This window comes from Desarmillaria tabescens (genome assembly GCF_030435595.1).
Source record: "Desarmillaria tabescens strain CCBAS 213 chromosome Unknown EV420scaffold_125, whole genome shotgun sequence".
NCBI lineage: Eukaryota > Fungi > Basidiomycota > Agaricomycetes > Agaricales > Physalacriaceae > Desarmillaria > Desarmillaria tabescens.
In genome coordinates, this window is record NW_026848424.1 from 85272 (window position 1) to 100824 (window position 15553).

Consider the following 15553-nt stretch of genomic DNA (forward strand, 5'->3'; position numbering starts at 1 on the left):
TCGTAGCAATTTCACAATGGGCGGCTGCACATATACTTCCTGGTTTGGAGAAGTAGTTGCCGTCGGTAGGGGAGAGGCGCTTCGCTTGCTGAAAACAATAGTGGCGGGAGCCTCTCCAGGTGTCCTGCTGGAGGGAATGTTTGGAGGGAATGCTGCGCTCATGCCGCAATAAAGCAAAGTGAGTAGCCGGTGTTACTCTGAAAACCTTGTGTTCTCATAGTGGCTATTTTATAGTTGTGGTTCGTGGTCCAATTAATCCTGTCTAAGACCGTTTTTAAGGTTGTATCATTTCGTACCCCCACAGCATCTCGTCCCTCATCGCACCCAAGCGGCAGAATTAGAGCTTCAACAAGCGGAGGTTTTCTCACTGGTGTTGAACAAAGACTCCCTGGTTTCTTTTGTGCTCGAAGATTCTTCGGTCCAAAATACCAGTCCCATCAATCTGGTGCACTGAAAAAAGATGACGCCTCTCGTACGAAGTATTCAATCTCTTAACCCTCTTCAACACTCATCGCCTCTCATCCTACGGCACGCCTGGCTTCTTGATCGATAGTTACCTATCTACCTTTGCTCTGAAGAAGCTTTTATCTGGCGGGCTGAGAGAGAAATTGCCCATCAGCGATGTTTCGTTTGCGTAAGTCGGCGGGTGACCAAATTTTCTGCCGCGGGAACATCGGGATCGGAATGCTCTGTGGTTTATTGTCGGGATGATTAATATCATCGCCTCGTTGTACATATGATTCTTTTACTTCGTGGCAGACTAACAAACCCTAGATCGGGTAAAATCTTCCCTGCGTATTTGTTGGCTCTAATGAGATAGGATTCGGATGGAATGGCGTTGCGGTTGCGATATAGAATTTGCGTGACCCTCATTGGTTAGGCCGTGATCATGCTTGTTCTCCAGCGTGGCAGCTACGTGTGATAAGTTCTAGGGGGTATCGTGCTCATGGCGTACGGGAAAACAGACCAATGTATATGCGGGCGACATACGGACACCATTTTCTGCCTCACGCTTGACGAAACAATCGTGGCTGGAAATAAAGAGGCATGCCAACAGTTTCGGAACCGCAGACAAAATGTTGTTAGAACGAGATCCCAGCTTTTCTCTGTGGAAAAGATGGATCGCAGCAGGAAAATAAGGGTGATCGGCGACCTGGGCGACCTGGCGTCCTGCAACCGAGCCAAATCGTACTCCAATATTACAACCTACGCCTTCTGCCGCGATCATACATGTAATTGAAGCCGGGCGCCTGCATTGGAAATGTGCTGCTTATACTTAGCGGTTTTTATTTTCGTTATTCAAGAATTTCTCTTTGACATACCATTAACCATTCAATCTTGAGACTTCGTGGGTTATCGGGGATTATATACGACACTAGGTTATAGTAGGCCTGCAACGTAGCCAATGATATTTAATGGGACGGCAATTGCAATGTCGACCGCTACCCATCCTTTGATTTCTAACAATCTGGAGCTCATTATGGTGAATGAAAAGGGAACAGTACTTAGCACTCGAGATCTCTCGTACAAGGTGAATAACTGGAAAACTACATAATATCGATAGAAGCACCTGTTTTATATCAAGTCTACACATGCAGGCAAGCGGTATAATTATAACTTATCAAAGTCAATCAAAGGCCAAAGGGTGTATACTATACAAGCATAGCGAGCGAGACAAGACACAGTAAGAACCCACTAAAAATCCGAGAAATGGCGGAATGTCGACGTCTAGCTGAAGACGTGGAAGACGCTACTGTTCCACCAAAAGTACTCGTCACCACCTGAGTTGTCGTTCCAGTAGCAGTGGCATTCCCGGCGATAGCAGTGTACGTTTTAATATAGGATATCTCGAACCACGCGTTGTCGTATTTTGGGCTGCCTGGACCCAGGACGAAATCTTGTACCTGCAAAGGAGATTATTCAGTGATCGGAAAGGGAGCATTTTCCCCACGTACGCATTGTCCGGAGCATTCGGTATGGAATATGGAAGGTATGCCAGCCCTGTTTATACGTCTATGAGAAAGATGATTCAATGACGGCAGTCGCTCTTACCAGCCTCCACAGAGTGTGATATCGAGAATCAGTTTCTGCGGTTTGAATAGTTTCTGAAGATCGCATCCACTAGACGGATAAGATGCTGATGGTAAGCCCCAATCTGTGGTATCCATATTCGACGTCGATATGGCGGAAGTAATGGAATTGGGTATGTTTTGTCTCTTCATATGAATCAGACGATATTTCGCAGGTACAAGAAACACACATACCGGCCAAAACCAAATGAAAGCTCCTGAAACGTCGAATTTCAACGCGAAGACTCCTCCGCCGTTTTTCGAGAAGCCCTCCCCAAAACTGTTCGGCTTAGTCTCAGAGACACGGCATCCAACACCCCCTCCTTGGTCACTACACCCTGTATTGACTGTCTTTCCGCTCTGTCCAGGGTTTGGAGGCTGCACGCATGATGAATCATTGTGGTGTAGGGACATTTGGTTGTCGGTTATAAGGTTGATACCTTCGACGATGTCGATCTCCCCGAACATAGGCCACTCCAAGTCGGTACCGCCGAAAGTCCAGAATGATGGCCAAACCTGTTCATGGATATTAGGGTGGAGGGGGTGGAGAAAGTTTCTTATCAACGCGCCGAACATCCATAGGGCATGTGAATCATATCTATTGTAACGAGGCTTCCCAATGGGTAGAGATCCTGAGAAATCAACTTGACCTGCACTAGAGTATTAGTTGAGCGTCATTCCACCACTGCGTATGGACGTACCGAGTCGCGATAAATGGCCCCAGTATCAGTGACGTTGGTAAAGTTATCCACTCTTAAGATAGCATTACCAGCGTTGTTAACGTATGCTAGTTTGTTCTTGAACGCAGTAGTTTGGTCAACATATATAACACTCCCTGAACTCGATATGTTAGGTTACTGCACGCAGGAGGTAAGAGAGCACGCACCCAAAGTGGTGTTATCATAATAGCCTGGGAAGTTCCACCCTGAAAAGAAGCTCTGCCCCGCGTATTCGCGTAACGGAGCATAGAGAGCACGGCAAAAGAGAATACGAGAAAATAAAAGAATGAGGGTGAGGGTTTTCATGTTGTCGTAGAGGAAGAAGCGTGGAGAGTGTGTTGAACCTCGCCCGTCTCAGCACCCTCGTGTTATCACTATCGCTGATTGCGGGTACAGTGACGGTGAGAGATAAGTTGCGTTCGTTTCCACGCCGAAGCTAGCTCTACGTCCTTCCTTCCTTCTGTGTTCTGGATCTGATTCAGAAAGATATATTTAACAGAACTCCGCAACTCAATGGTACCTCGAAGAGGCCCACGTGTGACTCGGAGCTGACCTCATTTCCTTCACTGAGTCGAAAGCTCCGTGCTTACATCGGCGTACCCGAAGGGGCTTTCAAATCCATCGCAGGACGTACAGAGATATGCGAGGAATCACGAAGGTTTGAGTCTCGAGGATAACGATGACTGTCGACCCTGATTATGGCGCCTATTTTCGAATCAAGTAGGCAGCCAATCAGCTTGCTCGACTTTTCATTGGCCTTTGCAGGATGCGAACAATACATCATAAGTAGTAGCGCAATAGTAATACAATGAGATATATACAAAAACAACGAATGCTTAGTGAAAACTTCTAAAATGACTCCAGAAGAGACCCAAAAGAGCGCTACGACAATGACGCCAAACAAATCTTCCACACTCCCGGTTCATCTGTAGCCTCGACGCCGATGAACCTAGTATAACCCAACAAGAAATCAACTCTCCTCACGCCTTTCTGTCTTTCTTCCTCCCCCATTCCTTCAACTCGGTTCGCAAACGCCCTCGTCACGCCGGTCCCTCCCGTGGTCTTTAGCTCTTCCTCGGTAACTCTCGTGCGCAGTGCAGTGTACAGCGCCACAACCACGTCCTGGACCGAACTGGGGGCTATATGAATTCGCCACGGGAGGTACTTGGAAACGAGGACCATGTCTCCGGGAAGGGGAGGAGAGGTAGCAGGTTCGTCAGGGATCTCAGGGATGTACGGTGAGATGTCCTTCGACAGGTCGATGTTGAGGTGCAGCGGGCAGAGGTATTCATGCAGTCCGACTGTGGTTGGTGTCGTGACTTCCTCGACTGGAGGGAGGCTGATGGGGTTCTGAAGACCATCGGGCGTTGGAGGCGGATGAAACGAAGATGTCGACGGTAGCGGGGAAGGAAGGGCGGGGGAAGAAGACAAGGGACTTGCGAATGAAGAGAAGGTCGGCGAAGATCCGGGCAAGAGAGACTGATGATACTCGGGAGACGGGGTATCATCCAGCGATCGAGAATAGTAATACATGTTGGGCGGTTCCTCGCTTGTCGACGACTTTCCAAACGGTGTCTGAGACGACCGAGTCGCAATCGGTGAAGGCGCCTGATCGGAATCATACGAGTACATGTCGTTGGGCGAATCCGCGAACCGAACCGTCTTTATGGTAGGCATCTTAGATGAGATGTGGAGGGGCATTATGGAGCTGTTCGTCGAGAAACGCGGTCTTCCTTTATACCACCGCCACCTTCTGGATATCGCAAGGGCAGTTCCGATATAGCGTATTGCAATGCCTAATAGAGTGTCATTCCACAGCTTGTTCCCGGCGCGACACAGCCCTGCATGACCCAGTTGAGATGATGGCGCTGTGAAGCGCACCATGCCCCTGGTCTGCTGTAATGTTCGAATGCTTGGATGTCTCCTTGATGACGAAGGGCTTGTAACTTGACCGGTCCTAATGTGTGTGGAACCTGCAATACTATCTTAGCTTCTATCAAATCCGAGGACACGTAACCATATCACACACCAACGTATAGCAGCCTCGTCACGAGGCTCTACAACTTCGGTAGGGAGCAACGGGTTTCGTTAACGATGCCCGACCTCCTCTAACATCAGGGCTACGCCCGTAAATCATATGCTGATTTGACCGACCTTGGGTATATTATCAGTGATCGCCAGTCACTTTTAGTCATTCAAATCTTTTACCCTAGGTAGTAAATGTATATGGAAAATGTCATCGTGACGATTGTTGATAGTAATGCTGTACAATCTCGCCGCATCAGGGCACCTGTTCGTTCCATACAAGCACTACAGCAGCATCTTCAATAAATAGTTCGTTAGGAGGATGTAAAATGCTTACGATAGACATCGGAGCGCAAGTTGCCGTATTGACTTGGATCCTCATACGTCGATATGGGAGGCGACAAACAGCAGCGGCCATCATCTGACATCCGAGCATTCTCGGGTCATATCACACTGTTCGAATGTTCTTATTGGCCATAGAAATCTTTCTTGATGACGTGTCCTATGTCTGAATTGTGCCTTCGTTGCAAGCACCCGTCAGGACACCCGCAACATCTCGGCTGCTGTCCGCATAGATGGTATGTATTGACATCGTTGGTCCTCCAGTAGTCGCAAAGAAAGCGTACAAGTGTGTTGAAGACTAAGGAACAGACCAGGTTAGGGGGGAAATAAGTTGAGACAGAAGCGCTTATGACATACGTTCGGCAAGGGTAGTAGGATACACAGGGACAGCCCCTTGATTCGTCGGCCAAGAATAGGAAGCGCTAAATGAGGAACAAGATACGAGACTTTGGAAAATCGGGGGCTCGAGAAGAGCAGTACGACTCCCGGTTGCTAGGTATTGCCAATTGACCAGTGGTGAACCGGTTGGGTAACGAGGTGCTCAGACCTTGGGGACATCAGCGACATCAGCTCGATGGTTTATCGATGATTCTGCGAGACGCTTGTTGGCTAGCATTGCGATAAAGAGAACTATAGACGAAATGTTCCCGGTCTGAATATTTGACGATGGCAGCTCCTGTAGGTTTGCGGTTGGACTTGGACACTTCGTCTGAGGCTCATACGAGCAAGCGAAGGATGGGTTCGGGCATTGGTCGATTCTGGGAAGCACCTATAATTATTAATACACTAGTAACCTGTTAAGAAAGTAACGAATACGCACCAGTGCCATTCGTAATGAGCCACTAAGGCTTCACGTGTATCCGCTGTCGGTGAAAGTCTTACCGTCCTCCTCGGCTGCTGTCCTATATTCAAACTTGGGCGGCATACATCCTTGGATATGCTGTATCTTGAGAACTGGGGGTGAAAGGGGAGGGGTCCGCCCTGAAAATCCTCTGTTATGTCGCTTTTCGCCGATTTCGGATGCAGCAGGGAGGTATGATGGAGTAGAAATGACGACTATAGTTTAATCGGCGCCTACATTTGCATTTAGTGGTATCGAGAGGAGAAAGGAAAGAAGCGCACCCGAAACAGCATTAGCATGCGCCCAATCACACTCGCTCTTCCAGGACACTCTCCAAAAAGCTGGGTCCGTGCGACGATAGGCTGCGACTTGGATATATGCACTTCATCAGGGACGACCAAAAACCTCAAAGATAAGAAAAGGACGCACCAATGGCCTTCTAGCAAGTCTTTCATCGGATCCTAGCCACGCAAGCCTCTAATGGTGAGAAACCGTCGCCTTCCATCGTGTATCTGGCTTTCCGAAAAATGTTGTCCTAGCGCATCACCTTCGATCCAACAGCTATTTTGTCCAGAAAACCAGGACATCCTGAGCCTCTGTCATAGGTGACATGGAGAGCTGAAGCCGCCGGTATTCTGCACTTCGTATTTCCTGCTTTGAAGATTAGAAACGTGTTCATAAACGAGCCCGAAACTAACGTATGAGCAGTCCTTGCTACAAAATTGGCCTCGCTCGATAACAGCGCTTCCAGTGAGCTCCAAAATAGCGTAAGGGCCATACAAAGATGACCGACAGAAACGAAATTTGATGGTAGTGGGAGTAAGAGGGAAAGACCGCGTTATTTGGTAGAGCTTGGCTAAGTTGAAGATCTCCGGCAAATTCGGCCCGCTTCAAACGCGCGCCTTCCGAGTGGCCACAGCGCATGGCTTGCCATGTTTGGTCTGTGGACCCGGCCGTTCCTTATTGGGACCTTGTGCCGATACCAACACCAACACCGAACGTCCAATGTTCTGTTCATGACTAATTTGATGAACTTGACAAGCTGCTTGCTTCACTCAGAATCAAAAATCTTAGTAGATACAAGATGACGTAGGATCATGGAGGGTAGTTAATGTGCGAAAGCCCTCTCTTCCCTCTCCACTGTTTCAGTCTCGTTTTTTTGCCAGGCATCACAGATCGTAATATGTACCACTCGTCGTGTGCTGCTAAATCAACCTTCTTTCCGCAAACTGTTAGGTAAGTTTGTTCTCCTGTAATATTCCTCGGAATCTCATGCAATACAGTTTATCAACTGAACAGGAAAGTCAAAGAATCAGTACCACGATTCTACATCGGACTCTGACTCGTACAAGGTCTTTCCTTCGTACTGTATCTGCGCATGTCTGTGCTGAATTGCCTTTGAACGATTCCAGAGTCTGAGTCAAAGGACAGGGACCAGAAAGGGAGATTATGAAGCAAGTACACTCATTTATCGCTCCACTGATATTTTATTTACCTCATCGCGACAGTCCACGTACACACCGTGTCGAACCCCCAATAATTATCATCGCGAATTACCATAACTTTGCTCTCTCCATGGATAAAGAAGGGCAGACTACAAACACATATTTGAAAGTACAGTGCCCTGCTCTCGGAGGCTGTTCATTGTCTGCACAATATACCTTCCCATCTGTTCACAGTTCATAACATTTCGCCCTCATGACTCTGAGTCGCCAATACGGTCAAATTCATATTTTATTTAGCCTACTATCGCGACGTCACAATTTACCACCAATTCTCTCACAATATTAAAGCACCATATGGCATGGCTACTCTCATCGATGCGAAACGGCGCTCGAGACGAGGCTCCACCTCAACGTTCTCCCCATCTGTACCTCGGATCTACTCACATATCCATGTATCAGATCCTTCATTTTCGATGACAATACCTCCCATGCAACACCACAATATCAATAGCGTATACCGCCTTGCCTACAATCAAACCCTTCATCTTCTTTCCTCATACAAGCTGTCCACGCTTATATTCGACCCCTAGAACAACTGCGAAGGAAGACGAGTATCCCTTGTCCGTGTATTACACCTCTATATCTCCCTCTTCCTTGCAGTCAACGCATTATGGACCTACTCGACAACAAAAAGACCACACCCAGGTGCCCTCCTGCAGTGTTGGCGTGCTTGAACGGATTGTTCCGGATTTGCCTTTATGGACGGTAATATCTTCGATCAACCTCTCCCCACTCCCAGTGTACTGTAACGCTCTGGCACAAAGTACACTCTTTTCAACCGAGAGACAATGAACCGTCAAAGCAACTGAGAGCATTGCGTATTGTTCAGGAGAACCTTCCATTGAGTTTGTGTCGTTTCGGGAGGAGTCTGCGTAAGCTCTTGTTTCTCTCCCAGCTGTGGAAATTTCTGACGAGGACCTATTTAATTATGAGTTAAGGGGTCGACCATCCGGTAGAGCGCATTGCCAAGAGGCGAAGGCACGAGACGTGACGAGAGGAGAACACTATCATATTACATACCCTGTCTTGGAGTGTACCACCTGGGTAAGTAATAATCGATTTGATCCAGCCTTCAAAACACTGATATCTATTGAATTTAGCAATACATTTCTCACGGCGTCCTCAAACTTCTGTTTTTATACACGAATACTGAACATCGCAAGAGTTAGTAACAAATTTGCACCTCAGTGATGGACGACCACATCGCGAAAGGTTACCTGTGCGAGAATCCCTCAGCTACAGCTTTGGATGGCGATGATGGACCTGGAAGCCAATGTCGAAGAGCTGTGTAAAGCTACGCTTTGATAGGTCGGACCGAAACGCCGGGAAAAAGTGAAAGGGTATACAGACACAGCGTGTTCATCCCCCGTCTGAACATACGACGACTCGTCTAACTCAGCGCAAAATTAGGTAGCCAACAGCGCTATCCGAGAGAAAGCTGTTCATCCTGGTAGGAATGACATGAGGATTCTTCTTCAAAAAGACGCTTTTGATCTGACCATTGACGATGGGAACGCGTCTAGGTCAAGATGAGTATTTATGATATTCTCCATGTCTAGACCTAATGACCACAACCAATGCAGGTAACAGACCGGAGCTAGACGTCGTTGTTCCATTTTGGGCCAAAAGTACAATTACGAGTGTAAGTCGACAGCTCGTGGGACCAGCAACTAGCCAAAGCCGTAGGTAATCCTATGTTCCCGTACGATTTCCATTTCGTTGAGTATAGATAACATCCCAGTGTTGTTCTCCACCTTGTCGCACGGAAATTGGACTTGCATTGGAACTGTATCGTAGGGCTAACCAAGCGAAGAGATGTGATAATACAAAGCTAGGGCTACGAGTACCAGAGAACTACGGCAGTATCAACGAAGTTTTACTAGCCTTTGAACCTAATTATATCATCACAGAACCGTTTTAACACGATGTTTTGCAATTCCAAAGTCTATGAGCTTCCGCACATCATCAATACCAAACATCGAAATTTTCTCGAACTTCCCATCCTGTCTTTGCCGCCTGATGACCCAGTCATAGCCTAAGTTGACGTTGTCGTCATGCCAAAGTTCATTACCTATGAGTGTATATGGACCATCAGGTATAGGATAATCGTGTTTGGCGACGATCCCGAATATGTAAGGTGTCCCAGCGTCGTCTTTGACGATCAACATTCCATATCGAGGCCTCCCTTCCTTTGATGTGTTTCCCAGTCTCCACACATCGCACAAGTCGATATGGTAACCCGTGTACCAGTCGGCATCTTCAACTTCCGTCCGGTCAACTCTTCCAAAATACAGCCTATCCACATCATCATAGTCTGGAAGCCTCGGAAGCCTTGTCATTACTTGCTCCCATGATGGTCGCCAACATTTATTACCACTCCCAGGCTCGGCGCAGAGGAAGAAGAACTGCGCCCGATCCGAATACTGTAAGGCATTCACAAGGGATACCCAAGCACTCTCTTCCGATGTCGTAGCATCGTATATTGGGATACACCTAGACCCGAGAATGCTTAACAAGCTATGGTCACGTCATCCTCAGAACAGGACCAAGGATCGAAAACTAGGACAGCACATTCAATTTTCAGTTCCGTCTTCACCTTGGCAAACCACAGCCTACCACATGGGGATCATGTGGTACGGATCCCTTGTACTGATAGCCTGAGGGCCAAGAGGCTTTGTCTCGACAGTGTGAAAACGAACGTTCAGATCTCAAGAGTCAAGTCTTCTGCCAGATTTCTGAATCTTCTGGTAAAAAGTATCTATATCCCAACTTGTGACACACCCTGTCAGATTCAAACTGAGGTCATTGGCTACAAGGCGCAATTAAACACAACCAAGGATACCAATTAGCCACCAGTGGATAATTATCTAATGCAGACAAGACAACAATTCCGATTCTTAGCGTGATGGAACCGTTACACATAGTGGACAACATTTCAAAACGTTTGGATCAGTAAAATACCACGCCTGACCCAAATGGCTAAACACGTTTCATCTGAGTTCGCAGTTGGATGGAGATACCTAACTTGTTGAGGATGCCATTAAGTATCAGTGTGCGACCTGCATAGTTGTTACGATCCTTTGTTTCCATGCCTGTCGCTAGACTTGAGTCTGGAATACTGCAGGTAAGAGAGTGGTACAAAGCCAAAAGCATGCGAGCACAAAATCCCCTCAGGGAGCACACCACTGTAGCACGCAAAACAAGCCATTTTTTTTTACAACAAGCGGAATCTCCTTACAGGAAAGAGGGCACAGTTCTCTATGAAGAAATATTCAAGTGGAACTGAGTAGTGATTTCACGTTCTCGCCTACAAAATCTTTTCATACGGCTTGAAAATTTCCAGGTACCTTCCCCACCTGCCGTCATTCCAAGTAACGATATCTTTCCATTCCTCACTCTCCTCCCTAACCATTCTCCTCGTGAACCACAAATACCCACAAATCACCGTGTCTGCGAAGCACGGTTCCTTCCCCATAACAAAGTCACCCCCGTTATCCTCGAACCACTTGCTCATTTTCCCAAAATTCTCCTTAGCACTAGCCCGTAGCTTCTCTATCTCTTCCCCTTTCGGCGCCTCCACCTTGAGAGTCCCGCCCAGTCTCGTTTTGGAGAAATACACTGCCGTCGCATCGTTCGTGTTTGCCATTATTCCCGAGATGAAGAATGGTTGGAAAGGACTGAAAATGCCGGTCACTGTATCGGAGAAGGCGAGTTGGAGGGTCATGGTCCCGGGAGGAATGAGTACAGGCCCGGAAGTTGGGTATGTCTTGTCCAGGTAGGCTGCTATGGCGGCAGAGTCGGAGACGACAGCCCCAGTGGAGTCATCTTGGATGATCGGGAGGGTGTAGAAAGGGGAAACGCCATCGGACTTTGTGCTGGTGGGGGCGGCACCGATCCTTTTGGCGAGAGCCTCGATGTCGGGTAGTTCGACATAGACAGTCTGGTAGGGCAGATTTTTGAGGTTCAGGGCATACCTAACATCAATCAGTTAGTTTCAGAACATGCCTGTCACAGCGAGAAATATGTGTACCTGGTCCGCCAGGTATTCATACTTCCTGGGGAATCGGCTGCCTTGGTCGGAAGGTCGTAAAGAGTGATCATGCTAGAACTTTATCGAAACTGTAAAGCATGCTGTTCAGCTTGGGTTATATACATAAAAGTTCTGGGGAGGCTTACTAAGTGCTAGCATGAATCATCTAAATCGGATGAAGGGTTGTAAAGAGTAATCATGCGAATCTGTAACTGTAATGCATTCAGTTTGAGATGTATACATACAATATTTCGGCAGAGGTTTACTAAGCAGCTGGCATGAATCATCCACTGGCTACGGTCTTTGTCATTTCCACGAAGTTACTGCGGAAATATGATTCATGGGCGCTCGTTTTGATATCGGAGTCCATGCCGCCCAAGACCGCGAAGGAGAAAAGCACGCATATTGGCTATTCAAATGATATGCATCATGGATTGGCTGACTACTCTTCCATTCTACTGGGGTAAACGCATGAAGGAAATTCTGAATAGATATACAACTAAACTTACAAGATGGTTTCAAGTCTAATCGGATGCCTAGCAAATTGATGAAATAGGTAGAGGGACACAGAGGACAGTCCAGTAGAGCTTGCAAGTGAGAGCTATATTGGGGTGATGGCGATGGGGTAGAAGCAAGTGGCATATCGTCGTTTGCGGGTACTTTACTCGTCAGAATCTGGTGATGTCGAGATCGATTCTCATGGACACTGCGATGCTATTCTCACCCTTCTTAGGGCTTCGCACCGTTACCGTATAGTACGGTTATACGGGTGCCGTCATACGGGTACCGTACCCGTTCCGTCTGGCAAAATACTTTGCCCAGACACGGACGGTATACGGATATCCCGTCGCCCGTTAACAACCGTATAAAGACGGCCGTTATACGGCACTCGACGGCCGTGTAGGTTGTTTAAAAATAACCCTCATCAGATCACGGTGTATATGTGTTTACCATGTGCTCAACATCCTACCACGATGCACTGGCACTGCGATCTCTTCAACGCTACAGCCAGCTCTTGTTTCGCTCACTCACATAAAGCTCTCATTCTTATGGCAGGCACAAATACTTGTTCTTCCCTACTTCTGCTGCCTCTGCCCTACTCCTGTTTCATCCCTTTACTCTCCGCTCATATTTCAAAATACATTGCGCACGGGTGGCCGGTGCACCTGTCAAATATGGCTCAATTTTAACCCAGAGGAGTTTATAAAATAGTACTTTTTTTTCGCAGATTTACCACCCCATTCTGAGCATCATGGCAGGTCAGTGCGCCCTCGACGCTGATGGAAACTTGAAATCCCCTTCGAAAATCAACTTTTATCACGATGTGGACGACGATGTGCCAATGGCAGGACCTGAAGCTGCCTCCAAGCCCCAAGCATCAGGTACGTATCATTCAATGTCTCTCATGCTTTGACTAGTCATTGATCTTGAACAGAACCTCTTGGCCGTGGACAACGTACCGGAAAGGCAGGCCGGATGAAAGACGCTCTTGAGGCTGAGAAGCTGGATGAATACGGGGTCTCCATCAAGCCTGTAGTATTGATGTTGGTCAAGCACCGCCTACATCTAGCTCATACAGCTGTCAATGAACTCTTAGATAGTGCTGTCAAACTGTAGGTGTACTTTCTGTACGAGTAATACATTTCCCTACTACCTTACGGCCGTATTGACGACCGTCACGGCCGTCTATATACCCGTACTGTACCGTCAACCTAGTTCTAAGAATCTTGACGGTACGGTATACGGACCAGCCGTCGCCCGTCACTGTACCGTGGCTATACGGCCGTATACCGTCGACGGTACGGTGCGAAGCCCTAACCCTTCTGCACATCAATAGGAAGAGACATCTTTTTGTGAAGGAGGCGAAGCACAGTAGTACGCTATCTTTTTTTTCTCCCCAGTCCTCAGTGATAACCTCGGTCACCAAGGATTTGGAACGCGATTGAGCATCTTTCCAAAGGTACGACTCAGTATTGGTGCGTTCATGTAATCCTGTCTGCTGCATATATGCGTCGTCATTTTCACTGTGTAGTCGCTCATTCGGTTTCCGGCCAATGAAATCACCCTATTGGAGTAGTTATCCAATCCTGGCGCTATCCACGGAGAAAGTAGCAGTCCAGATATGCGTCGATGGATAGCAAGTAGTTTGTCGGGAATTTCTCAGTTTCTCGACTTCAGACCAGCAAGAAGCAAGGATGAATAGAATGTAAAATTTATTCTATGTGCACAGAATGACCACCTTGAAGGATTACAGCGACAAACAAAGGACATACCTAGGTTGTGGTAAGGACGAAGAGGAGAGTCAAGGAACCAGAACTCGGCGAACAAACAGAATATGCCGACGGCTTCGGTTTCATGCTACCTCGAGGAAGAAAGATGCAATCATTTTGATCCGCAGTTCCCACGAAGTCGCGTCGCGGGCCCGTGCACGTGGTGTCCGGGGTACAGCCACCGTATTTGATAGTCCGACCTGGGCTTCCTTCCTCTCCCACTTACCTTCACTATGCTCTCACTTCACGGGCCCATCTCGCATACTTAACGTGTTTCTCTCGTTTCTGTATATATCTTCGGACGAACATCCACCATGGACTCAGATGCGACGCATCAGGCTCCTAGCGCCTAGTAATGACATCGATGCCAGCTGGGATGGCGGAGGAATCCACTACAGACAGGCAAGTCCGAGAAACCTAAGCCTCGCCAACCATTTACTGATGTGACTCTTGTACTGTAGCTGCAAGTACGTCGTCCCCGTCGCCTACGACCCCATCCGATCAAAGTCATTATTTTCGTCGGCGACGTATAATTCCATGGCGCCAGGATGAGATGGAATTTCTAGGAAGTGTTGAGGATGGTGCTGGTGAGCCCTTGTCGTTCTAGAACCTTTTGAATCTTCCTCATGCTTTTGCCTCTGCAGATGCTTCTTACCCCTACTCGATGGACGGAATGGGCCGCGCTAGAGAACATCGCTGGTTCTTGACGATGCTTTTTGGCATGCATCGTCTTTCAATACTCTTACTCGAATACCCATGAACGTCTGCCTCACTTGCCTTGGCTTGACGCCCAGTGTGTTACGTCCCGTTTCCCTTTTCGAGGAGCATCTCTTTTCCGGGTCAGTTCCCCCGTTCTGTTCATACAATCCTACATCTCATACCTTCGATACAGAAGAAGGCATGACAACAGATTCATCGTGAACAATACTGCTCGGCGTCGCTGATGGACCATGTCACGTAATCCTACCCACCTACCTTCCAGCGTTCCTTAGTGTACGCACGGTACGTTCGTATGCTTCATGTTCATGATGCCCTATCTGACTTACTATAAATTAGATTGTATTCTGTATTTCTAGTTAATGATCACACTGTTTTCAAGTCTTCTGCGTAATCATGAGCCGAGAATTGAGAGGCATAACACTGAAGGATCTGTAATGCCACCTCACGTCGTCTGCGTTTGTTTATTCCACTACTTGATGGATATCCTGCGTCAAGGGCTCCATGTCGCCAATTTTTTCTATCTAACTATTTTCTGTATAGTGTAACTAGATTCGGGGCATATGGATCTCACAATACTAACGTCCGCACCAACTGTTTCACATATTTTGGAGTTCTCGCGACGATTTTCGATTCATTTCAAATTTCAAGGCATTAGAACCGCTACAGCTAGTTCAAACGAAGAGTTCCTCATTACCTCGGATTTCTGCACTTCGCGATTACAGTCGAAATGGAATGGGTACGCACACACTGTCCATCTATTTCTTCGCTTTTTCTATAACGATTATAGAGTATGAATCGCGAGGAACTCTGGATGTTCAGCATATGGAATACATCCGTTTTTGCTGACAAAGGTACGTTATTGGATGCGGTCCTAAAATCATGATTAGCACTGAGTCTCGTCTTCAGTTTGTAGCGAGCTTCTTTACGAAGGTGGACAGGTCGGAACTATTCCATCTTCTATTCTATCTAAGGCTTCTCTATAGGGTATCCACACTCTGCTGCCTATACTGCTTCCGGGAACCTCGGGCTTGC

The 15553-nt window shown here is 47.5% G+C and overlaps 5 protein-coding genes across 5 annotated transcripts; 1 reads left to right on the top strand and 4 right to left on the bottom strand.

The window, feature by feature from the left end:
• Positions 1 to 1461: 1461 nt before the first annotated feature.
• On the bottom strand, positions 1462 to 3396 carry EV420DRAFT_238071 (concanavalin A-like lectin/glucanase domain-containing protein). The gene is made up of 7 exons (XM_060481341.1): positions 2956 to 3396; positions 2771 to 2904; positions 2639 to 2719; positions 2265 to 2585; positions 2053 to 2216; positions 1956 to 2001; positions 1462 to 1904 (listed from the first exon to the last, which is right to left on the bottom strand). Exons 1-7 carry the CDS (start codon positions 3092 to 3094, stop codon positions 1653 to 1655), a joined length of 1137 nt encoding a protein of 378 aa, XP_060322303.1. The 5' UTR covers positions 3095 to 3396; the 3' UTR covers positions 1462 to 1652.
• Position 3397: 1 nt separating this feature from the next.
• EV420DRAFT_238236 (uncharacterized protein) lies at positions 3398 to 4868 on the bottom strand. Its single transcript, XM_060481342.1, has 2 exons — positions 4818 to 4868; positions 3398 to 4761 (listed from the first exon to the last, which is right to left on the bottom strand). The coding sequence occupies exon 2, from the start codon at positions 4670 to 4672 to the stop codon at positions 3671 to 3673; it is 1002 nt and encodes a 333-aa protein (XP_060322304.1). The 5' UTR covers positions 4673 to 4761; positions 4818 to 4868; the 3' UTR covers positions 3398 to 3670.
• Positions 4869 to 10799: 5931 nt separating this feature from the next.
• EV420DRAFT_238303 (uncharacterized protein) lies at positions 10800 to 11984 on the bottom strand. The gene is made up of 4 exons (XM_060481343.1): positions 11798 to 11984; positions 11678 to 11743; positions 11532 to 11620; positions 10800 to 11475 (listed from the first exon to the last, which is right to left on the bottom strand). The coding sequence occupies exons 3-4, from the start codon at positions 11600 to 11602 to the stop codon at positions 10809 to 10811; spliced, it is 738 nt and encodes a 245-aa protein (XP_060322305.1). The 5' UTR covers positions 11603 to 11620; positions 11678 to 11743; positions 11798 to 11984; the 3' UTR covers positions 10800 to 10808.
• A 799-nt stretch (positions 11985 to 12783) lies between these two features.
• Positions 12784 to 13608, top strand: EV420DRAFT_1487493 (uncharacterized protein; the record flags this gene model as incomplete). The annotated part of the gene is made up of 5 exons (XM_060470528.1): positions 12784 to 12913; positions 12967 to 13144; positions 13248 to 13330; positions 13433 to 13491; positions 13564 to 13608. 5 exons carry the CDS (start codon positions 12784 to 12786, stop codon positions 13606 to 13608), a joined length of 495 nt encoding a protein of 164 aa, XP_060322306.1.
• Positions 13609 to 14022: 414 nt separating this feature from the next.
• EV420DRAFT_1590354 (uncharacterized protein) lies at positions 14023 to 14908 on the bottom strand. The gene is made up of 5 exons (XM_060474909.1): positions 14858 to 14908; positions 14694 to 14803; positions 14446 to 14640; positions 14263 to 14388; positions 14023 to 14203 (listed from the first exon to the last, which is right to left on the bottom strand). Exons 2-3 carry the CDS (start codon positions 14751 to 14753, stop codon positions 14485 to 14487), a joined length of 216 nt encoding a protein of 71 aa, XP_060322307.1. The 5' UTR covers positions 14754 to 14803; positions 14858 to 14908; the 3' UTR covers positions 14023 to 14203; positions 14263 to 14388; positions 14446 to 14484.
• Positions 14909 to 15553: the final 645 nt, after the last annotated feature.